The 22,785-nt window shown below is 40.8% G+C and overlaps 1 protein-coding gene across 2 annotated transcripts in view; it reads left to right on the forward strand.

The window, feature by feature from the left end:
* The window catches only part of PLPPR1 (phospholipid phosphatase related 1), a 218,419-nt gene that overhangs the window by 175,003 nt on the left and 20,631 nt on the right, over window positions 1–22,785 (forward strand). For both annotated transcript variants that reach the window (XM_087716191.1, XM_087716192.1), the window contains 2 exons: window positions 9,429–9,617; window positions 17,956–18,088. In XM_087716191.1, the coding sequence (XP_087572317.1) occupies window positions 9,429–9,617; window positions 17,956–18,088 (322 nt within the window). The remainder of the gene's footprint in view (window positions 1–9,428; window positions 9,618–17,955; window positions 18,089–22,785) is intronic.

Below are 22,785 nucleotides of genomic sequence, written 5' to 3' on the forward strand. Positions count from 1 at the left end.
AGGGGAGATCCAGTGACCTCGGAGACGTTTGCAAGTCTCTGGGGGGCTTGGAATTTAACCCCTTTTGCCAGTTCCTTCTGGATTAGCTGTAAGCTAACCGAAACTGCAGGTTGCCCCTAAGAATGGTGGAAGTGATTTCAACTGGTAAGCTGATTTTATTACTCAAAGAGATACGGTCCGCATTAAAATTTAAGCTAATTGAAACCAAAGAACAGAAGAATCTAGCGGCGAATTGGGTTTTTTTTTAATGGATTTATGGCCGGTGGTTACCCTATTTCTTAAATGTTTTAAAGATTACTCCAACATTCCCTCTGACTCTTCTTAAGTGGGCTGTAAACTAATTTACTACTACATTTACTACAATTTGGCTTCTTACAATCTGACACTTTTATTGCTTGGCTGTGTTGGTCTAAGACCAGATAAGATCGCACAGCTCCCAGCGTGTTCTTACTTGCAAATATCTTAGAGCTTCTAGCTGCGTCACAACATGGCGTCTATACATGCTTCAAATGATTCGTTTCAAATGATTTTCTCTGCATTTCAAAAGTTGTTTGACACATATGAAAGATTTGAAAAAAAGCTGGACTATTTAACATTAAAATATGAAGAAAAATGTGAGAATGTTGAATGTTTGAATGTTCCTGAAATACAAATGAAGAATGCCAGAAATGAAGTTTCTCAACTTGCTGACACGTCAGGCGTCTGGTTTACTTCGGAGGGAGAAAGAGATGCAACGCTTGAGAGGGGGGGCAGCCATACAGAAGGTTTATTTCAAAAGACAGAGCGCAGGAGGAATGAGAAGCATTAAAGAATCTATACTTTATGAAACATCATTTGCAGAATTTTCGATACCACCCTTGAGAATTAAAGACAAACTGAAAAGTGCAACAAGCCGAGGACAACGTTATTATTACATTAGAGACATCCTGAGCAAAAAGGTGCAAAGATATTCCTGTTTGGACTTGCTTATAAAAACATTTGGTAAATCTGTTCCACGAATGGCAATAGGACTAAGGAGGTTTTGTTATTGGAGAGACATAGGCTGATAGATGGAAGAATACAATTTAAAATTAGCTAAATCTAATTATTCCTATTTGTAATAGACATAGCTGAATAATAATTGATATTGATAGTAATGTATATAATGTGGAGTTGATATGATAAATAATAATTGGATATGAGAAGGGAAGGTTGGAAATATTTTTGGACCATACACAAAGGTTATTAATCACAATAATTATCACTATTAAAAAATAAAATATATACAGTTAAATGTTAACTAATATGGGGAAAATGTTACGATATACGATATAATTACATAAAGAAGGGAGAATGATAATAAACTATATTGCATGGAAGATGGAATTTTTGGTATTAAATATTATGGATGTTCAGCTAAAACAGGATATGAGGATTTGATGTTAATAGAGGATTTTACAAACAAGTAAATGAAATGTCAGCATGTGGTTATGGATTAAATCTTTGGCATATTTAAGGATGAAGGATATTTATTTAAATAACTGTAGTCAACTAAAAGTGGAGGTATAATGATGTCAATATGGTAAACATTTGAGTTAAGATATTTGAATTAATATGAATTAATGGAAGAGATGCACCAAAACATGTTATAACCAGCTGATATACTTTTTTTTAATAATATATACCTGTGTTCCTTTTCCCCCCCTGCCTTGTTTTTTGTTCTTTTTGTCTTCTTCTTCTTCTTCTTCTTCTTCTTCTTCTTCTTCTTCTTCTTCTTCTTCTTCTTCTTCTTCTTCTTCTTCTTCTTCTTCTTCTTCTTCTTCTTTTGATTTTTTTCTTTTCCCACTGGTGTGGGCATGTATTGTTTAAGAAACAAAAATTATTACTATTATTATTATACAATTGTATCACAGCGGCCAGTTGTTTCGCTGGATTTGGCATTGGTTACTAATCGGGCCCCACCCAGGGGCCTAGGACGTCGTAACGTATTTTCGTAATATGCGTGCAGATCCAAGCAGTGCAGCTTTTTGCATTTGACTGATGGTGATTTTGTCCATTTTTAACTGTTTTAAATGTAATTGCAATGCTTTTGGAATAGCACCCAGTGTGCCAATTACCACTGGAATTATCACTGCTGGTTTGTGCCATAGTCATTGAATTTCGATTTTTAAGTCCTGGTATCTTGCGATTTTTTCATGTTCCTTCTCGGCGACCCTGCTATCACCTGGTATTGCGATGTCTATGATTGTGACCTTATTTTTCTCAACCAGTGTGATGTCTGGTGTATTATGCGCCAGTATTTTGTCGGTTTGTATACGGAAATCCCACAAGATCTTGACCATCTGATTTTCGGTGACTTTTTCAGGCTGATGTTCCCACCAGTTTGTTGCTGTTTTAATATTATAATTTTTTCACAAATTCCAATGGATCATTTGTGCTACTGAATTGTGCCGCAATTTATAATCAGTCTGCACGATTTTTTTACAGCAGCTGAGTATGTGATCAACAGTTTCATCAGCTTCTTTGCAAAGTCTGCATTTGGCATCATCAGAGGATTTTTCGATTTTGGCCTTAATGGCATTTGTGCGGATAGCTTGTTCTTGCGCAGCCAGGATTAATGACTCTGTTTCTTTCTTTAATGTACCTGTTGTTAACCATAACCAAGTTTGTTCACTGTCCACTTTATCTTTTATTTTTTCCAGAAATTGGCCATGCAGTGCTTTGTTCTGTCAACTCTCCATTCTTGATTTTATCACATCTTTTCTGTATTCTTGTTTCGTCTGTTGGGCCTTCAGTAGATTTTTGTTCTTTACTTCGATTAATAGATGTTCTTGACTTTCTTTTAAATAATCAGCCAGTCCATGTTTTTCTTCTTCAACTGTTTGCTTCACTTGTAATAATCCTCTGCCACCTGATTTTCGGGGCAGATATAGTCTATCAGTATCACCACGTGGATGTAAACTGTAGTGCATTGTCATTAGTTTCCTGGTTTTTCGGTCCAAAAGGTCCAAATCAGCTTGTGTCCAGTTAACTATACCAGCTGTGTATCTTATAACTGGTATTGCCCAGGTATTTATGGCCTTGATTGTATTTCCACCATTCAATTTAGATTTCAAAATTTTCCTAACTCTGTTGGTGTACTCTCGCCTGACAATAGTTTTTACTTCTCCATGCTTGATGTTATCCAACTGCAGAATGCCTAAGTATTTGTAGGCTTCATTTTCTTTGCATTTAATTAATTGGCCATTGGGCATTTCAATTCCCTCACATGCAGTGATTTTGCCTCTTTTTATGGATACAGTGGCGCATTTTTCCATGCCAAACTGCATTGAAATATCGGTGCTGAATACTCGGACTGTGTTTGTCAATGATTGGATTTCTATTTCTGACTTTCCATAGAGTTTCAAATCATCCATATATAGTAAATGCGAAATTTTTTCAGCTTCTTTGGCTGTTTGGTAGCCTAATTTCATTTTTTTTTTAAGATTACTGATAGTGGGATCATTGCGATGATGAAGAGAAGAGGTGAAAGTGAATCACCCTGAAAAATTCCTCGCTTGATATTAACCATTCCGTAGATCTCATTCCCTACTGCCAACTCAGTTCTCCATTGTTTCATCGCCTTTTCAGTAAAGGATGTAATATTTTTGCTAATGCCAGTTGTTTCTAAGCATTTTATGATCCAACTATGTGGCAGTGAGTCAAATGCCTTTTTGTAATCAATCCAGACCATATTCAAGTTCGTTTTTCTGTTCTTACAATTTTCTAATATCATTTTATCAATTAGAAGCTGATCTTTTGTGCCCCTGCTCCTTCTTTTGTTGCCTTTTTGCTCTACTGGCAAGATGTTGTTTGTTTCCAAATAATCCATCATGTTATCTGCAATAATGCCTGTGAGTAATTTGAAGGTTGTTGGCAAGCATGTTATTGGTCTGTAGTTTTCAGGTGTTGTTCCTTTAGTTGCATCTTTCTGAATCAAGTATGTTTTTCCAGTTGTCAACCATTCATCAATTTGGCCCTTTTGTAAAATTTCATTCAGTTGCCTGGCCAATATTGCGTGTAAACTGGTCAGATATTTGAGCCAGAAACCATGTAATTGGTCCTTTCCAGGTGATGTCCAATTCTTTACCTTTTTAACTCGATTTTTGACCATCTCAGTTGTTATTTCTAATACTTGCATTTGTTTGTTGCCAATGCTTTTCTCAAAGTCATGTATCCACTTTGCTTCCTTGTTGTAGTCCTTTGCATTTTCCCATAATTCTTTCCAGAATTCAACTGTGGCCTGTTTTTCTGGTTTTTCACTTTTGGTGTCACCATTCACATTAAGACTTTGATAAAAACGCTGTTGGTCTGATCGAAATTGCTGATTTTGTTTATATTGGATGATTCATGCCTCATATCTTTCAATTTTTCTAGCTGTTGCTGTTATCTGCTGTTTTACAATCTCTACGGCTTCATTGATGTTTCTTGTATCCAATCTATATCTTCTGATTAGCCGATCTATGATTTTGTTGTTTTTAAGCCGTTGCTCATGCATGTTCTTTAAGTTACTAGCATCTGCCCTTAATTTTTTGATTTTTTGTTCTAAACGGATTTTCCACTTTGGCTTTGATGCTTTTTCTGTTGTGTGACTAGGTACTTTAATTTTAATGCCTAGTTCATCAGTTGGTTCAGTGATAACTGGTTCTAGTGGTGGTGATGTTATTACCTCCCCGAGAGCTTCTTCTGGGAGTTCTACTATAATGTCTTTAGTTGTGTCTTGAATATCAGTTATTTCCGCTTGTGATATTGTTTTTTGGGTTTTGCAATTTGCCTGAATTTCCTCATGTTCAACTTCACTAAACACTTTATTCCGTATAATAAATCGCCTTTGATCTGCTAGTCGTTGTTCACTAACATTTGAATCTGGATATTGTTGTTTCCATAATTCATACATTCGCTTTAAATAGCCTCTTTTTTCTGGCTCTGAGTTGTAGTAACAGGCCATTATGGCACGGTTTTCATCTGCACTATATTTTTGTCGTTTTGTTGGCTGGTCCACTTGTAGCCCACTTGTCGACGGATGTCCAGGGACCCCAACATCCGCCGCGGCCCTTGTTAACCCGCGTGACGACCGATGCGGTATGGAATTCTTATTTGTTTTTTTCACCATATTGTGTGGGTTGGCGAGTTTTTTTTACGGGACCAGATGCCAACCTGACCCCAACCTTCCTCCTTTCTCATCCGGGCTTGGGACCGGCAACGGCGGAGTTGTTGTTGTTGTTGTTGTTGTTGTTGTTGTTATTATTATTATTATTATTATTATTATTTTAATAATAATTATAGTCAAATGAAAATGGATATATGATGATGGTGACATGTATGAATATTTGAGTTAAAATGCTTGAGTTAACATGAATTATGTTTGTTGACTGTGGAAGAGATGCACAAAAGTCTATTTGTAACCAACTGATACACTTTCTATAGCATGTAAAGAAAGATGTTGTATTTGTTTTAAATTAAAAATTATTTTTTTTAATAAAAATAAAAAAATAAAAAAAATGTGAAAAATGGTCATGATCACCTTTTTTTCTAAATGGATGGATGTAAGCCAGCTGGCCACCATTCATTGTTTCAAATTGAATGGATGATTGGGGTTCCCATCCAATATTTCCTGTTATAAACTTTTGAGAAAGCTGAAGGAGTTTGTGTAAGGAGATTGTAAAGGCAAAGATTACTAGAAAGTAGTTTTATTTGTTCAATTGGTTTGATTTGTGACATATTTTAATTAAAAACTCAGGATACACACTTTGGCCTGCACACATAAAATAACAAATGTTGTGATTTTTTTCTTGTACCTTTGATAGTCTGTTGATTATGAACAGTAATTTGAAAATTAATTCAACATTGATGTCGGTTAAAGTGGCATTTAGTTTTTTACAGCCACATCACACTACTCTTTTATGCTCCACTTGCCATCAATTTTTATTCCAAGGTTGTTGTATTTTTAACAAGTAGCCTCATCAAGCTATGCCCATGCATCTTATTGTTTCTTGAGAGCCATGGAGGCACAGTGATTAAAATACTGTATTGCAGGCTAATTCTGCTGACTGCCAACAGTTCGATTCTCATTAGGCTCAAAGTTGACTCAGCCTTCCAGCCTTCCATGATGGGTAAAATAAGGACCCCGATTGTTGGGGTAATATGCTAATCACTTAGAGAGGGCTGTAAAGCACTATGAAGTGTTCTGTAAATCTTAGTGCTATTACTATTAAGTGAAGGACCTTGCACTTGTCTTTGTTAAATTTCATTATATTTTTCAGTCTATGAAAATTGTTTTGAAATTTCAACTATTTACTATTAGGATATTATAATCACAGGCAATTTTTGATCATCTAAAGGTTTGAGAAGCATTCCTCCATTCACAGAGAAGCTGGTACACTAATTGTTTTTCCTTTTATTTTGAACATATCTAAATATGCCCTTTTTATTACTCTTAGCATCTTTTGCTAACCTCATCTCATTTTGAATTTTTGGTTTCCTGACACTAGCTGTACAGACCTGGGCTATCTGTGAAGTGGCCCTCTTCTCATTTTCAGTTTCCCTGAAAATAAGACCTCCCCATATAATAAGCCCAATCAGGCTTTTGAGCGCATGTGTGAAAATAAGCTCTCGCCAAAAATATTTAAATGCATGTGTAGCCGGCCCCCGCCATTTCCTGGTGAGAAGGGGGGAACATGCCCCACATTTACCTGCAATCCATGTGGAACAGCCTCACAGAGGCCGCTCCTGCAAACCTTAGCTACCATACCCCTTCTCGTAATGGAGGCCGCAAAAAGAGCAGCAGGCCCAGCAACGCTAGGGCTGACAAGAGTGTGCCAGAAACAGAGACAGAACTTCCAGCTCTCTCTGGATCAGCCGATCCGCAGGCCGAGGTTAAGGGGCCTGCTGCACCTCAAAAATGATAAGACCTCCCTGAAAATAAGGCCAAGTGCTTATTTTGGGGGTCAAAAGAAAATAAGACCCTATCTTATTTTCATGGAAACACGGTACATCTTACTTTGTTTCTGTCTTCAAATCTTTGCTAAGCTTTTTGTGTTCCTGTGTTTAATTTCTTTTGTTGTCCTTCATTTTTCATCCTCTTTGAAATTGGTTTTTGATACCCTTCTTCAGGAAACCCACTCATATTACATTCCTGTTTTGCAGTGACTTTCTTCTATATGATCCTACTTACCATTATACTGAGTTCATTAAAATCTACTGTATTTGTTCATTATTTTATTTATATCCTGCCTTTATTATTATTATTTTAAATAAACAACTCAAAGCAGTGAACCTACCTAATATTCCTCCTTCCTCATATTTTTCCTACAATAACATACTGGATAGGTGGATTGGACTGAGAGAAATTGACGGGCTCAGGATCACCCATCTCGCTTTCTTGGCTGAGGCAAGACTAGAACTCACAGTCTCCTGGTTTTTAGCTGGGTGCCCTAACTGTTATAACCCAGCAACAGCCTGTGCTGCGTTCTAATTGGTCGGGCGAAGCACAGCCTGTGATTGGTGGTTGTAATGACAGTTAAATGACAGTTGGTACCTGAGAGTATAAATACTGTGACAGTTGTAACACATTGGGAATCGCTTGTCACCTACTAATAAACATCTTACTCTCTGATTCCATGGCTCCTGCATCTTTCCGCTCTCACAACACACAATATACAACACTAACCACTAGACCAAATTGACTGTTGTTTTTGAAAGCATGTCTTTGTCAACCCAAACATTTTGTCCTTTTACGTTGTCATTTGTCTTCTGTGTTTTGGTTTCCACTTCTCAACTTCATCTTCCACAATGGCTAGTATGTCAAGTCAAAAGAAGCTAGTCTCTTGTGTTTTATTCTAAGATCCAAAGGAGAATGTTGCCAATAAGACAAGTTAAGAATTTCCTGTAAGGATTCTGCTTGGCAGAGTTGTATCCAAACAGATATTTTAACATTTCCCATGGGTGTGAACCTCACACCTCTTTGAGAAATCTGTGTTTTGCTTTTGAAAGACATCCTACAGTATCTTATTCTCAGTCAGGAAGACAATAATAGGCATCAGCAGAAGTGCTGTGTCAGTTGCGCCTCCGTTAAGTGCTGTGTCAGTTGCGCCTCCATTAAGAGCCTCTTTATAGCATTGACAAATTCATTCAGTTGGATTTCTGATCAATTCCTCTCTTCCTGTTGCTTCCTTTCTTCCATTGTTTTATTTACTACTTTGTAATTATTATTTTTTTCTGAATGAGATTGGCATTAAGTGAGCCTTGTAATTATTTAATATGACCTGCCAGAAGCTTTGAACAAACTGCATGAGGAGAAAGGAATTTCTTAAAGGATGTTGTTAAACTATTTTATGCACATTGCATATTAATAATTTGTGTTGCATGTTAATAATTTGTCTTGCTTTTAATTTGATCGTCCTATTTGTATATATGCAAGTTACTAATTTGTGTTGCTTTTAATTTATTATGCTGTTAATTTGATCATCCTATTTGTATGTATGCATGTTAATAATTTTTGTTGCTTTTAATTTATTATACTGTTAATTTGATCATCCTACTTGGATGAAAAGGGAAGACATAAATCAAATACATTAAACAATCAATCACTTTTTTAAAAATCCCGAAATAAATCAATAGTACTTTCCATGGCGGCAGGGGGGAAGGAGTTGACTAATTTCCAAACCAAATTAGCTGAAATATCTCAAATGTTCTCCTTTAGACTCATTTCAATCAGGATGGGCAAAATGGACAGGAAACAGGTTTAAAAATAAATAAAATGATAAAGAAACAAAACTGAGTACAACAGTAAGATGCTTCCCCTCTCCAAAAGAATTGAAACCCAAAATATGGCATATTCTCTAGAAAGCTAAAAATAGGAAGTAGGTGGAGAGAGAACGGCAGAGGATTGTCAGTGTCACTGTTTTGCTTCCCTTCTTTACGAAACTCCTTGGCTACGTTACTATGCACCCTCCAGAGTAAATCTCACTAGATTTCCCCCCCCCCCCCCCGAGGTTTCTTTTCCATCCATATGTTGCTTTTGTCGACCTTGTGGGGTGGAGAGTGTTTATTCTTGCCCAGATTTCTTAACTGATAGGATGTATACCCTGTTCAGGGCTGCCCCGTTTCATTTGCATTGATCCACACTGCCGGTAACAACTACACACTTTGGACTAAGTCAGGGGCTGTACCTCCTGTCCTTTTGCGAGGTGCTTTGTAGTTCCAAAACTTTCCTGGGAGTAGAAGGGGGAGTTACTTTGCGATTTATGAAAGAATTGCCCCAGAGGGCAGGCAATCATCCCAGTGCATTCCTGCACCGATGTGGGCATTGCTGCTGGAATGGTGGCAGTGAGAATGAAGGGTGGCAATTGTCAGAGGCATAAATGCTGAGCAGCTGCTAATGTCTCGTTGTCGCCATGCTGTATTTTCAGCTTATTATTATGGCTGGGACGGTCTTGCTCGCCTACTACTTCGAGTGCACGGACACTTTCCAGGTGCATATTCAAGGCTTCTTCTGCCAAGACAGCAATTTGATGAAACCGTATCCAGGGGCAGAGGATGAAAGCTTCATTTCCCCTCTTATCCTCTACTGTGTACTGGCTGCAACCCCAACAGCAATCGTAAGTAGATTGGATATAATATTTTGTGTGTGTGTGTGTGTGTGTGTGTGTGTGTGTGTGTGTGTGTATTTTAAAGATTCTTTATTGGATTGTTGATTGCCGAATTCCCAGAGAAGATATTCTATTCCTTTTCCAACTTATAATTTTTATCTAACTTTGTAAATGTCAGTGTAGTCATGAGGAGTCCTGCATAACCCCAAGGCATCTTTATTTATTTTTTTAACTGATAAGCTTTTGACAGACATTGGCATAATCCCTTTGAGTATTAATTATCCCGCTAATTAATTAATTATGTCTATGGGATTTCACGGGAAGACAAAACACCATGTTACATATTTCTCAGATGAAGTGCAATAGCTAAGTGCTTCTCACTGGGTAAACAGCTTCACACATTTAGATCAGCCTCAACACTTTGATGTAAATGATTGGTGTCGGGGTTTATCACCATGAGTTCTCGGGGAGTTTAGTAAATAAATAAACTATGCTTTTAGTAAAAGCAAAATGAGGCTCTTGCAAGGTGCGTGAAGTTTCACATGCTGAAGGCAAAACTGACTGCTTTAACAAATATTTCAGTGCTTATGAACGAATAAAAAAAATGCCTTTTGCAAATCAAATGTTGGTTTCCTAACTCCACTATAATTACCGTGCTGTATGACACAATATTTCACGCATCCAAAATGTAACTAACGAATTTCCATGCAGTGGAATTTCAATGTACAGTAAGTACAGAATGACCCATTTCAAGGATTTCTGATTTGCAGTCCAAATTTCTTCAACGGCGCTTAGATCATCAAATATAGGAGTAATTAATGCCTTGCATGTAAATTCATTCACCCCTTCATTTTGAATATTTATTTGAAGTTCTTTGATTCAGGAAAAACATGCTTCCTTTACCTGCTAGTTTTTTCTCCAGTGGTTGAAGCCAAGTTAATAATGATAGAGCAGGAATTGAATTGATGGTGAAAGCCAAAGCATGCTTTTCTTTTGCTTTGTACTCCAGGACAATTGGATAGCATGAAGTTATTGTTATATGTGGCAGGCACAGTCAAAGTGGGTTATGCACACCTACAGGTGGTCCTTGACTTACAACAGTTCATTTAGTGACTGTTCAAAGTTACAACAGCACTGAATAAAGTAACTAATGACCATTTTTCACTTATGACTGTTGCAGTGTCCTCCTGGTCACATGATTTACATTCGGATGCTTGACAACTGGTTCCTATTTATGATGAGTGTAGTGTCCCGGTGTTATATGATAATCTTTTGCGATGTTCTGACAATGTGACTGGGGAAATCAGATTCACTTAACAACTGTGCTGTTAACTTAACAAATGCTTAACAACTGTGGCAAGTAAAGTCATAAAATGGGGCAAAACTCTGTTAATAAATTTCTCATGCAGCAACCTAAATTCTGGGTTCAATTCTGGTCATAACTTGAGGACTACCTGTATTACTTTTCTGACTGAGAGATAGGCCAATGCTAGTGACTGGCCCAAAGTTACCTAGTGCTTTTCTGTGGCTGGGGATGGACTGGAATTTGGGTCCCCCTGATGCAGTACTATACCATAATGGCTACACTATTCTAGTCTCCTGGATAATGATACTTTTCAACAGAAATTCTTAAGGTCACTGCTTCAGTCAAACTGGTAGATTGTTATATCTCTAGCAATACCAGCAGTAGCTGTGTTTCTTGAAAATAAGTCCCCAAACTGATTGAATTGCAGAGATTTCAAGGGGTGAAGAAAGCATCATGTGTCTTACTTGGAACTTATAATTTGTATATAATTAGGAAAGCTAAATTTGATATTGTGGTTAAAATGTTGGACTCGGGTTGGCAAAACGGAGTTTCCTTTTTTTTCTGTTTACCAGCTCTTCTGCCGCTGGGTTGAATTTCTTAACTTAACTATTTGATATTGATCTGATTGGGAGCTTGGAGCTGTGCCAGAGACAAGAAATAGAGGTCTGTCTTTCGCTTCGTGGACTCTAACACTGACATCAAGAAGAGAGTGACTTAGAGAGACTAATTATTAGAACAGAATATTGAACAACCGACAAAACTGAGAGATATTTATTGATATAAGAATAGGGTGTGATGTATAAATTTATGATACCTACTAATCAAATTAATCAAATAGAATACTACTAGTATTACTACATAGGACTGTTTAAGTATTGAAAGGTGATACTAAGGAAGGATAATTGTGGAATTGTTGTTGAATATTGGTTTATACAATTATAATAATTTTAATATATTATTGATATTACTGATAAGATATAAATAAGGTAAAAGTTATAACCAATAGTGGGCAAGACCAAAAAAAAGGGGTTAAAAATGGCAACCTCATCAAAATTAGGGAAAAAGACCATACCCAATGTGAGGGCAGCAACGCCCCCCCCCCTCAAATCAAAAAACAATGGAGAGTGTGTGGGGGTTGGAGAAAGGGGAAAAGATGGCAGAATCAGCCGGATCAGCACCTAGGATGCAAAACATGCAAACGATGCTCCAGATGATACAGGAGACCTTGGCTACAAGCCAAGCAGAGACAAGGAAAAATCACGAAGAACTTAAAAATGAAATGGGAGAATTGAAAGGAACAATCAAAAATGTAGACGATAAAGTTGAAAAGATACAGAATGCCTTAACAATCAACGAACAGAAAATCCAATGTATGGAAGAAAAAATACAACACTCAGATCAGAAGATGGGAAAAATGAAAATAGAATATAGGCAACTTAATAAAGAATTAGAATTGTCAATAATCCGACTCGAAAACGAAAAAGCGGCATTCTACCTAAGATTTCAAAACATACCGGAAGAGAAGGAGGAAGATCTGAAAGAAAAAATGGTTAATATCCTTACTGAATTTTTGCAAATAACAGAACAAGAATTAAGAGGAACGATTGATGAGGTTTACAGGGTGAACACTAATTATGCAAGGAGACATAGGCTCCTGAGAGAGGTACATGTAAGATTCACTAAGAAAACTGCCAGAGATGAAGTGTACAAAAAAACCAGGGAAGAGACGATTATATTACAGGGAAAAGAGCTGACCATGCTTAAACAGATCCCACGGAGAATCCGGGAACAACGCAGGCAATACCAATTTTTAACAAACGAGTTGAATAAAAACAGAATAATGTACAGATTGCTGGTACCAGAAGGGGTTCTGGTATCTTGACAAAGAAAAAGATATAAGATAGAGAATTTAGAAGAAGCACACAAATTCTATGAAGAACACTGTAATAGGGAAGGAAAACAAGGAAGCAAAGAGGACAGAGGTCAAGTGGAAGAAACATCAGAAGACAGCGAAAGAAGCAGGAGAGAAGAACAGAGACAAGAAAGAGAGAGAGCAGAGAAGGAAGACAGCGAAAGAAGCAAGAGAGAAGAACAGAGGCAAGAAAGAGAGAGAGCAGAGAAGGAAGGCACGAGAGGGAAAAGTCAGATACAAACTAGAAGCAGAAGAAACAATCTCAACTAGAGATGGATCAAGAAATAACAATTATGTCGATAAACCTGAATGGACTGAATGCACACACAAAAAAAGAGCCCAGATGTTTAATATTTCTAAGAAATTGAAAGTGGACCAGATATGGGTTAATTGGTATAGATGGATGGAGCAAAGAAATAAAAAACTTTGAAAGAATAGAATAACTCTCAAAAATAATAATTATGAGTAAAACAAGGGGGTCATGATTGGTGAAATTAAATCAGGATGATAGCTGGCATATAGACAGTAGAATGATAGAGAAGAAAGGAAATGATACCTGTGGAAATAACAGCCCCAAGAAAACATAAACTGGATTTGAAAGAGACACCCATAACAATAGAAAAAGAAAGGAAGGGAAGAAGGAAGGAAAGGAGGGGAGGAAGGAAGTAGAGAATGGAGGGACGAAGGAAGGGAAAGAAGTGGAGGGTTGGAGAGAGAGAGAAGGAGAGACAGTAGGAGAGGAAGAAGAAATGTGGAGAAGAGGTAGGGGAAGAAGAAAGAAGTAAGGAGAGGTGAATGGGAGGGAGAGAAAGAAAAGGAGAGGAGGGAGGAAGAGAGAAAAGGAGAAGGTGAGAGGGTAGGAAGGAGAAGACAGAGGGTAGGAGTAGGGGAGAAGTAAGGGAAGGAAGAAGGGGAAGGAGAGGAGGAAGGAAGGAAGTAGAGAAGGAAGGGAGGGAGAAAAGAAAAGAAAGAGAAAATAAGGTGGTGTCATAGCAAGTGCGAAGGATGGTAAATGATACATTCCAAATTATATCTTATACCGTTTTAAAAGAAATAATAATAATATAAGAATGGCAAAGAAAAAGAATAACTATGTGAATGTATACCTATAACTGCATGTAAGAGAATAGATGACAGTAAAAATATAAAGCACAATATAGGCAAATAATACCTGATCATAAGTAGCTAAGTATAAATAAATTAAGAAATGGATATAAAAATGGATAATGAGTAATGAGATTACAAACGCAACCGGAATTGCTGTATGATATATGATGGAACTTATTGTTACTATGTTGTTTTTAAATTATGTGGTTATTTTTGCTAATGTGTTTATGTGTTCTGTTGATGTGCTTATGTGTATAAAATAAAAAAATATATACAAAAAAATAAAAATAAAATGTTGGACTAGAAAGTGGGACCAGTCTGCCCTTAAGCATGGAAGCTCACTCGGTGACTTTGCTAGCTCTTTCTCAGTCCAGGTGATTTGTTGTGAGCAAAAATTGTAGGCAAGAGAGCTGTGTACACCACATGAATCTCATGAATGAAAGGCTAGATATAATCTAAATAAATAGTAACCAATAGAGTCTGAAGAAAGCGGCAGTTAGGAATTGATGGTGCACCTGATTGGAAGGAGGGGAGGTTGTTAGAAGAGAAGAGACAGCATAGAAGACAAGACTAACTAAATGTAAGCATAGATATTTATTTGGAAATGTTGTTTCTTTGGGACTTCCTGTTGTACAACTCTTTATATTATGATTATCATTATTAGTAGTAGTATAATTATTATTATTATCATTATTATGTTACTTTGCATGGACACTGAGGGCTTCTATACGAGAGACAAATTCCTTTTGTGTCTATTTACGCTTGGTCAAATAAAGTATTCTATTCTATCTTTTGGAAACTTTAGCAAAAAACTACCCAGCAGCATCATTATATGTCTGGAAATCACATAAAAGTTGGTGGGGTGATGTCTTTTTCACGCTTCCAGTTCAGTAGTGAGTTTCACATTTTGTGATCACCTGTTCGCCCCACACCTGCCGGCTTCATGCCCGGCCTTCCGCACATTTTTTTTTAATTATTGGATTTATATGCCATCCTTCTCCCAAAGGACTCTGGGCGGCATACAACATTTAAAAAAACCACATATTACAAAAGTTAAAAAGGAAATTAAATAAAGTATCCAAAAACAAACCCAATTAATATTAACAATACAATTTTAAAAATTAGATTAAAATTAACAATTAAATTAATCATTTATTTTATTCTGTTCAGGCCAGGCCTACTTGCTGGAAAAGCCAACTTTTTAGGGCGCGTCAGAAGGACCGAGGTCAGGGATTATATGAAGCTCCAGGGACAGCTCATTCCAGAGACTTTGCTTTGCTCGTGTGTGCGCCTTCGCGCATGCGCCTGGCCTCAAAAACATGCCTAAATTGGATGGCATAGAGCCAGGGTGGGTGGACAAGCCCACCCATGATTTCCGCTACCGGTTCGGGTAAACCGGTCCGAACCGGTTGAATACTACCTCTGCTTCAGTTGCAGGTAGCCCAAATGGGAGAATTCTGTTTCTGTGTCTGCCTCAAAGGTACTCTGGTTGATTTTCTTCCTGGTGGGAAAAAAATCAGAGATCTTTATAACATATCAAGTCTTGTTGTGTGCCTGCACCATCACTCCACCGATAAGCACTCAGATGAATAATAATAAAGATGCTGAAGAAAATGGGAAATAATAAGGAAGAAGGATGCAGAGCTTTTCTTTAAAAAAAAAAACCTGGGAAAATAAGGAGAGAAGCCCTATTGACAGAAATGTAGCCAAGAGGGAGAAGTAGCGAGAAAAGCAGAAATACAACTCTTTCCAAAAAGAACACCACCACGAGGATTAATTTTTTGCCCACATTGTATGTTTATTGCATAATGAATTTGACAGCCTTTATAATCTACAAGGCTTATTTATTGCCATTTTTGCTTTTAGCATAGCTGTTCCATATTCCCTTTTCTACCTTTCCTATTCCGTAGTTCTTCCTGCATCCAACTGAGATTCAGCAGCACACACATTAAAAATTGGGTTATTTTTTTTTAAAAAAATAGAAAAATATAATAGTTCCACCTATTAATTTGTTATTAGGTTCTGTTCCTATACTAATACAAAAAATAAATACATCTTGTAAAAAATAAAATTGTGTTACTCCCAACTAATGGTGATTAGTAAAATATAAAATAAGTTTAGTTGTTATAAGTAGAAAATAATCAGGCATATACCTCCCCTTACAATTAGCAAGTGGGGGATTGAAAAAGTCTCATTTGTTTTGGTTGCAATTTTTTTGCCTATTTTTAAATGTAACCTTTTAGATATTTAAATAGATAACCTATGCCCTCATTGGGACATCATTTCAGAGATATTTCCTTACCAGATTCCTCAATGCTTTTAATAATGGCATAGCTTCTATTGTACTTCCTTCATTGAAAAAGTTGGGATACATTTGAAGATGGATTAGCCTTTCAAGTAGCCGATGTTGAACTATATAGCACAGTCAAACACCAGCACCGGAAATGCTTTATGACACTTTGTAACTGCTTTAAAGGTAAAGGTTCACCTCGCACATATGTACTAGTCATTCCTGACTCTAGGGAGTGGTGCTCATCTCCGTTTCAAAGCCAAAGAGCCAGCGCTGTCCAAAGACATCTCCGTGATCATGTGTCTGGCATGACTAAATGCTGAAGGCACATGGAACGCAGTTACCGGTTCCACCACAAAACCGCGGTAGACAAAAGCGCGCTCGACGAAAGCGCGTACGTGACGTCATCACAGCGCGACGAAAACATCGCGCTGTGAGCGGTAAATTTAAAATTAAAGCGAAAACCTTACCCTAACCCCCCCAAACCTAACCCTAAACCTAACCCTTAACCTAACGCTAAACCTAACCCTAAACCTAACCCTTAACCTAACGCTAAACCTAACGCTAACCCTTAACCTAACGCTAAACCTAACCCTAACGCTTAACGTAATCCTAAACCTAACCCTAACCCTTAACCTAAACCTAAACCTAAACCTAAACCTAACCCTTACCTTTATGTGAATCGGTTTGCTTTAATTTTATTTTAATTTCAATTTAATTTATTTTTAATTTTTTTCGTCGCACTGCTGATGATGTCAGGTACGCGCTTTCGTCGAGCGCGGTTTTGTCTACCGCGGTTTTGATGGGTCACACAGTTACCTTCCCACCAAAGGTGGTCCCTATTTTTCTACTTGCATTTTTATATGCTTTTGAACTGCTAAGTTGGCAGAAGTTGGGACAAGTAACAGGTGCTCACTCCATTACGGGAGGGCTAGGGATTTGAACCATTGAACTGCTGACCTTTCTGATCAACAAGCTCAGCGTCTTAGCCACTGACCACTGCGTCCCTATATATTATCATAAACTGCTTTATGGTAATGTTTATGCTACAAAGTGTTTTATAAACTTTGCCAAATTTCAATTACAAGGGAGTCATGGGTCCCAGATTTTTGATGTATTCTGTATGTTAGGCCAGTGGCCCTCAACCTTTTGGGCACCAGTGACCGGTTCTGTGGAGAGAGGTTTACCCATTGACCAGAAAGGGCGTAGTTTTGCGTGCTGCCTGCATCCTGCGGATGGGGCTTTGCTTGTTTGTGCGGCCCTGTTTTTGGCATGGGGGTTGGGGACACATGTGTTAACGCATTTACGGTAACTTGGTTCAAAATGTTTTGCCTATGGTGCACCATTCTGCCCAATTAAAAGTTACAGGATTCAGAATTTTAATAATATATAGAAGATAACCTTTGGAGAATTAAAAACTCAAGTCTGTTGCTTCAGATGTAAGCTAGCAAATCGTAGTAAGTGGTTAATTAATGTCTTTATCCAGAGATAGTCGTTCAGAATTGGTGAAAACTCAATTTATCTAACTTCTCTAATACTGCCACCAGTTGTCTGCTATCAGTGTTCTGTTCTCTGCTCTCATAGAGTTATATTACAATAAGAAATGGAGAGGTGGGTTGGATTAACATCCCTCTCCAGAGAGTAGTTTCTGCCTATCAAAGGGAGTTCAGCAGTGACCAATGTATTTGTCTTTGTGATTTTCAGCATTCCCCCTTCTGCTTCTCTTTTACAGATTTTTATTGGAGAGCTATCTATGTATTTTATCAAGTCCACCAGAGAAAGCTTAATTATCCAGGAGAAAACCATTTTGACGGGGGAATGCTGTTACCTGAATCCACTACTTCGGAGAATCATCCGATTTATAGGTAAGCATAATTAACACATTTGCAGAATAAAATTGAGTTTGAGTTTGAGTTTAATAAAATTTGTACGCCGCCCACTCCCTTGGGACTCTGGGCGGCTCATAGCAAGACAAAAACATTTAAAATTTAAAATAAAAATATAAATATTAAAATTCCACATCATCCATTCCATCTAAGCGGGGCTGGATATCAATCAACAGCCCCAGGCCTGCCGGAACAGCCAGGTCTTGATGGCTTTACGGAAGGCCGGGAGAGTGGTAAGGGTCCGGATCTCTATGGGTAGATCGTTCCACAGGGCCGGCGCAGCAACAGAGAAGGCCCTCCCCCGGGGGGCCACCAGCAGTCATTGTCCGGTTGACGGCACCCAGAGGAAGCCCAACCTATGCGATCTTGTTGGTCGTTGGGAGGTAAGTGGCAGGAGGCGGTCTCTCAGGAAGCCAGGTCCTAAACCATGTAGGGCTTTAAAAGTAACGACTAGTACCTTGAAGCGCGTCCGGAGACCAATGGGGAGCCAGTGCAGCTCGCGGAGGATGGGTGTAACATATCACTCGCACAGCTGCATTCTGGACCAACTGTAGTCTTCGAACACTCTTCAGGGGCAGCCCCATGTAGAGCGTGTTACGGTAATCCAGTCTTGAGGTGACGAGGGCATGAGTGACCATTCGAAGTGCCTCCCAGTCCAGGTAGGGCCCCCCTAGTCACAGCCAACAGATGATGTTTTAACGTCAGCTGTGGGTCCAGGAGGACACCCAAATTGCGGGCCCTCTCTGAGGGGTGTATAATTTCACCCCCCAGGCTAAGAGGTAGAATGACTGGACTATCCTTGGAAGGCAACATCAATAGCCACTTGGTCTTGTCTGGATTGAATGCAAGCTTGTTCACTCCCATCCAGACCCTGACAGCCTCCAGGCACTGGCACATCACTTCCACTGCTTCGCTGAGTTGGCACAGGACGGACAGATACAATTGAGTATCATCCGCATATTGATGATATTTGATCCCGTGCTGGCATATGATCTCACCCAGCGGCTTCATGTAGATATTAAATAGGAGGGGGGACAGGACCGAACCCTGTGGCACCCCATATTTGTTTCTTTGTTTGTTTGTTTATTTGTCTTGTATGCCGCCCACTCCCGAAGGACTCCGGGCGGCTCACAATAGACACGGGAAGGGGGAAGACTAGACAAAGACAACACTTTAAAAACAAAACCGCAACATTCACAATTTCCGCGGGGCTGGATGTTTCACAGGCCCCCCGGCTTTGCGGAAAGCCGGGAGGGTCATAAGGGTCCGGATCTCGACAGGGAGATCATTCCAGAGGGCTGGAGCTGCAACAGAGAAGGCTTTCCCCCGGGGGGTCGCCAGCCAACATTGGCTGGTGGATGGAATCCGGAGGAGACCTAACCTGTGGGATCTGATCGGTCTATGGGAGGTAATCGGCAGGAGGCGGTCTCTCAGGTACCCAGGTCCGATGCCATATAGGGCTTTATAGGTAGCGACCAGCACCTTGAAGCGGATTCGGAGACTAATGGGTAGCCAGTGCAGCTCACGGAGGATAGGTGTAACGTGGGTGTACCTGGGTGCACCCACAATCGCTCGCGCGGCTGCGTTCTGGACTAACTGAAGTCTTCGAACACTCTTCAAGGGCAGCCCCATGTAGAGCGCATTACAATAATCCAGTCTTGAGGTCACAAGGGCGTGAGTGACTGTCTGAAGGGCCTCCCGATCCAGGTAGGGTAGCAAATGGTGCACCAGGCGAACCTGGGCAAAGGTCCCCCTGGTCACAGCCGACAAATGGTGTTCTAAAGTCAGCTGGGGATCCAGGAGGACTCCCAAATTGCGAACCCTCTCTGAGGGGCGTATAATTTCATCCCCCAGCCTGAGAGATGGAATAGTTGGCCAATCTTTGGGAGGGAACATCAGAAGCCACTCGGTCTTGTCTAGATTGAGTGCCAACTTGTTTGCTCCCATCCAGACCCTAACAGCCTCCAGGCACTGGCACATCACTTCTACTGCTTCGCTGAGTTGGCATGGGGCAGACAGATACAACTGCGTATCATCTGCATATTGGTGGTACTTAACCCTGTGCCGGCGTATGATCTCACCCAGCGGCTTCATGTAGATGTTAAATAGGAGGGGGGACAGAACTGAACCCTGCGGCACCCTGTAGTTGAGGGGCCTTGGGGTCGATCTCTGCCCTCCGACCAACACCGACTGCGACCTGTCCGAGAGGTAGGAGGAGAACCACCGAAGGACGGTGCCTCCCACTCCCACCTCTCGCAACCGTCGCAGAAGGATACCATGGTCGATGGTATCGAAGGCCGCTGAGAGGTCAAGGAGCACAAGGATAGAGGGGTGACCCCTATCCCTGGCCCGCCAGAGATCATTGATCAGCGCGACCAAAGCAGTTTCCGTGCTGTAGCCAGGCCTGAAGCCCGACTGAAAGGAGTCTAGATAATCAGCTTCATCCAAGGACCGTCGGAGTTGAGAGGCCACCACTTTCTCAACAACCTTCCCAACAAAGGGAAGGTTGGAGACTGGGCGATAGTTGCTCAAAATGGCTGGGTCCAGAGATGGTTTCTTCAGGAGGGGTCTCACCACCGCATCCTTTAGGAGGGGCGGGAAGTTTCCCTCCCGAAGAGAGGTGTTAACAATAGTCTGGATCCAGCCGCGTGTCACCTCCCTACTGGTCGAGACCAGCCAGGAGGGACATGGGTCCAGTATACAGGTGGAGGCACTCACCGCTCCCATGGCCTTGTCCACTTCCTCAGGAGAAGCACGTTGAAACTCAATCCATAAAGTATGCTCAAGACCTTCCCCCGGTACCTCGGCTGGTATCGTGCAATTGGAATCCAGCTCTGTCCGAATCCGAGCGACTTTATCCGTTAAATACTGAACAAATTCCTCAGCTCTTCCTTGTAAAGGGTCATCCGCATCCCTCCCTTTCAAGAGGGAGTGGGTTATTCTAAACAAGGTGGCTGGGCGCGATTCAGAGGATGCAATAAGGGTGGCAAAATGCGAACATTTCGCTGCCCGTATTGCAACGAGATAGGCTCTGATAAAGGCTCTCATCAGTGCTCGATCTGACTCAGATTTACTGGCCCTCCAGCGGCGCTCTAGGCATCTCTTTTGGCGCTTCATCTCCCGGAGTTCCTCGGTAAACGAGGGAGCCCTCCTAGATCCGCTGCCTCAGAGAGGTCGCAAAGGCGCAATCCGGTTTAGAGCCCCCGCCGCCGCTATATTCCAAGCAGTGACCAAGGACTCCACTGGATTGTGGACGATAGTGTCAGGTATTTCTCCAAGCGCCGTCAAGCGTGTGCCCAGCTGAATGAGTCGAACCCCGAATTACTTGGGCCAAGTCCATGGCTGTCATGGAAGCCATGAACTCCTGCGCCCCGTCAGAACGTTCGCCAAGTGTAGGCAGGTTGAAATCCCCCAGAACCATAAGCCTGGGGAACTCTACTGCCAACTCGGCTACTGACTCGAGGAGCGAGGTGAGGGCCATTGCAATGCTGTTGGGAGGTAGGTATGTTAGCAACAAACCCACTTGACCACCAAGGTCCAACTTCATCAACAGAGACTCACACCCGACAAGCTCTGGAGCAGGGATCCTACGAGGAACTAAAGACCTTCGGACGATGACAGCCACTCCCCCACCTCTTCTCTGGTGTCGCAGCTGATGAAGCACCTGAAAACACTCTGGGCACATTTCAGTGAGGGGGACTCCTCCCTCCGGGCCCAGCCAGGTTTCAGTAATACATGCCAGGTCTGCCCCCTCGTCTAAAATTAGGTCCCGGACAAGGGTAACTTTGTGAACCACAGACCTGGCATTTAGCAACAACAGCCTGAGACCAAGGCCCTGACAGTTCTCGCCACCTGGCCCTGGAGTGGAACTAACGGGGCCGGAAGGAAGGATCTCTGTGATGTAGCGAACCCTCCTTCCCCGGTAATGGCTAGCCCTGAAGTTCCCGTCGTACCCTCACCTCCCCATAGTGACCGTAATGCTCCGGCCCACCCCCGCTACCGTAGACCCTATAACCCCTCCCACAGCCTCCACACCATCCGGCAGGCGATTTTTATCACTCATTCTGGGGTCGACCTCTGTCCTCTAACCAACACCACTGCGACCTGTCCGAGAGGTAGGAGGAGAACCACCTTAAGACGGTGCCTCCCACCTCCCGTAACAGTCGCAGAAGGATACCATGGTCGATGGTATCGAAGGCCGCTGAGAGGTCAAGGAGCACTAGGATAGAGGAATGTCCTCTATCCCTGGCCCGCCAGAGATCATCAATCAGCGCGACCAAAGCAGTTTCTGTGCCGTAACCAGGCCTGAAACCCAACTGAAAGGGATTTAGATAATCTGCTTCATCCAAGGTCCGCCGGAGTTGAAAGGCCACCACCTTCTCAACAACCTTCCCTACGAACGGGAGGTTGGAGACTGGGCGATAGTTGTTTAAAATGGCTGGATCCAGGGATGGTTTCTTAAGGAGGGGTCTCACCACCGCATCCTTTAGCCGAACAATTTCATATATTTTTATGCACTAAGATCACATGTAAGAATTCTCCAGGAGGGAGTGTGTGTGGGGGGGAGGGGGGAGGGAGGGAGGGAGAATTTACTAGTTCCAAGGTTTTGAAAGTCTTTCTTTAGACAGGAAGCCTTTTTTGTGGGGGGAGCATTTTTGTGGCACAATATTTCACAC

This window comes from Thamnophis sirtalis, unplaced genomic scaffold (genome assembly GCF_051295495.1).
Source record: "Thamnophis sirtalis isolate CommonGarterSnake01/CBP01778 unplaced genomic scaffold, rThaSir2_p1.2 scaffold_5, whole genome shotgun sequence".
Taxonomy (NCBI): domain Eukaryota; kingdom Metazoa; phylum Chordata; class Lepidosauria; order Squamata; family Natricidae; genus Thamnophis; species Thamnophis sirtalis.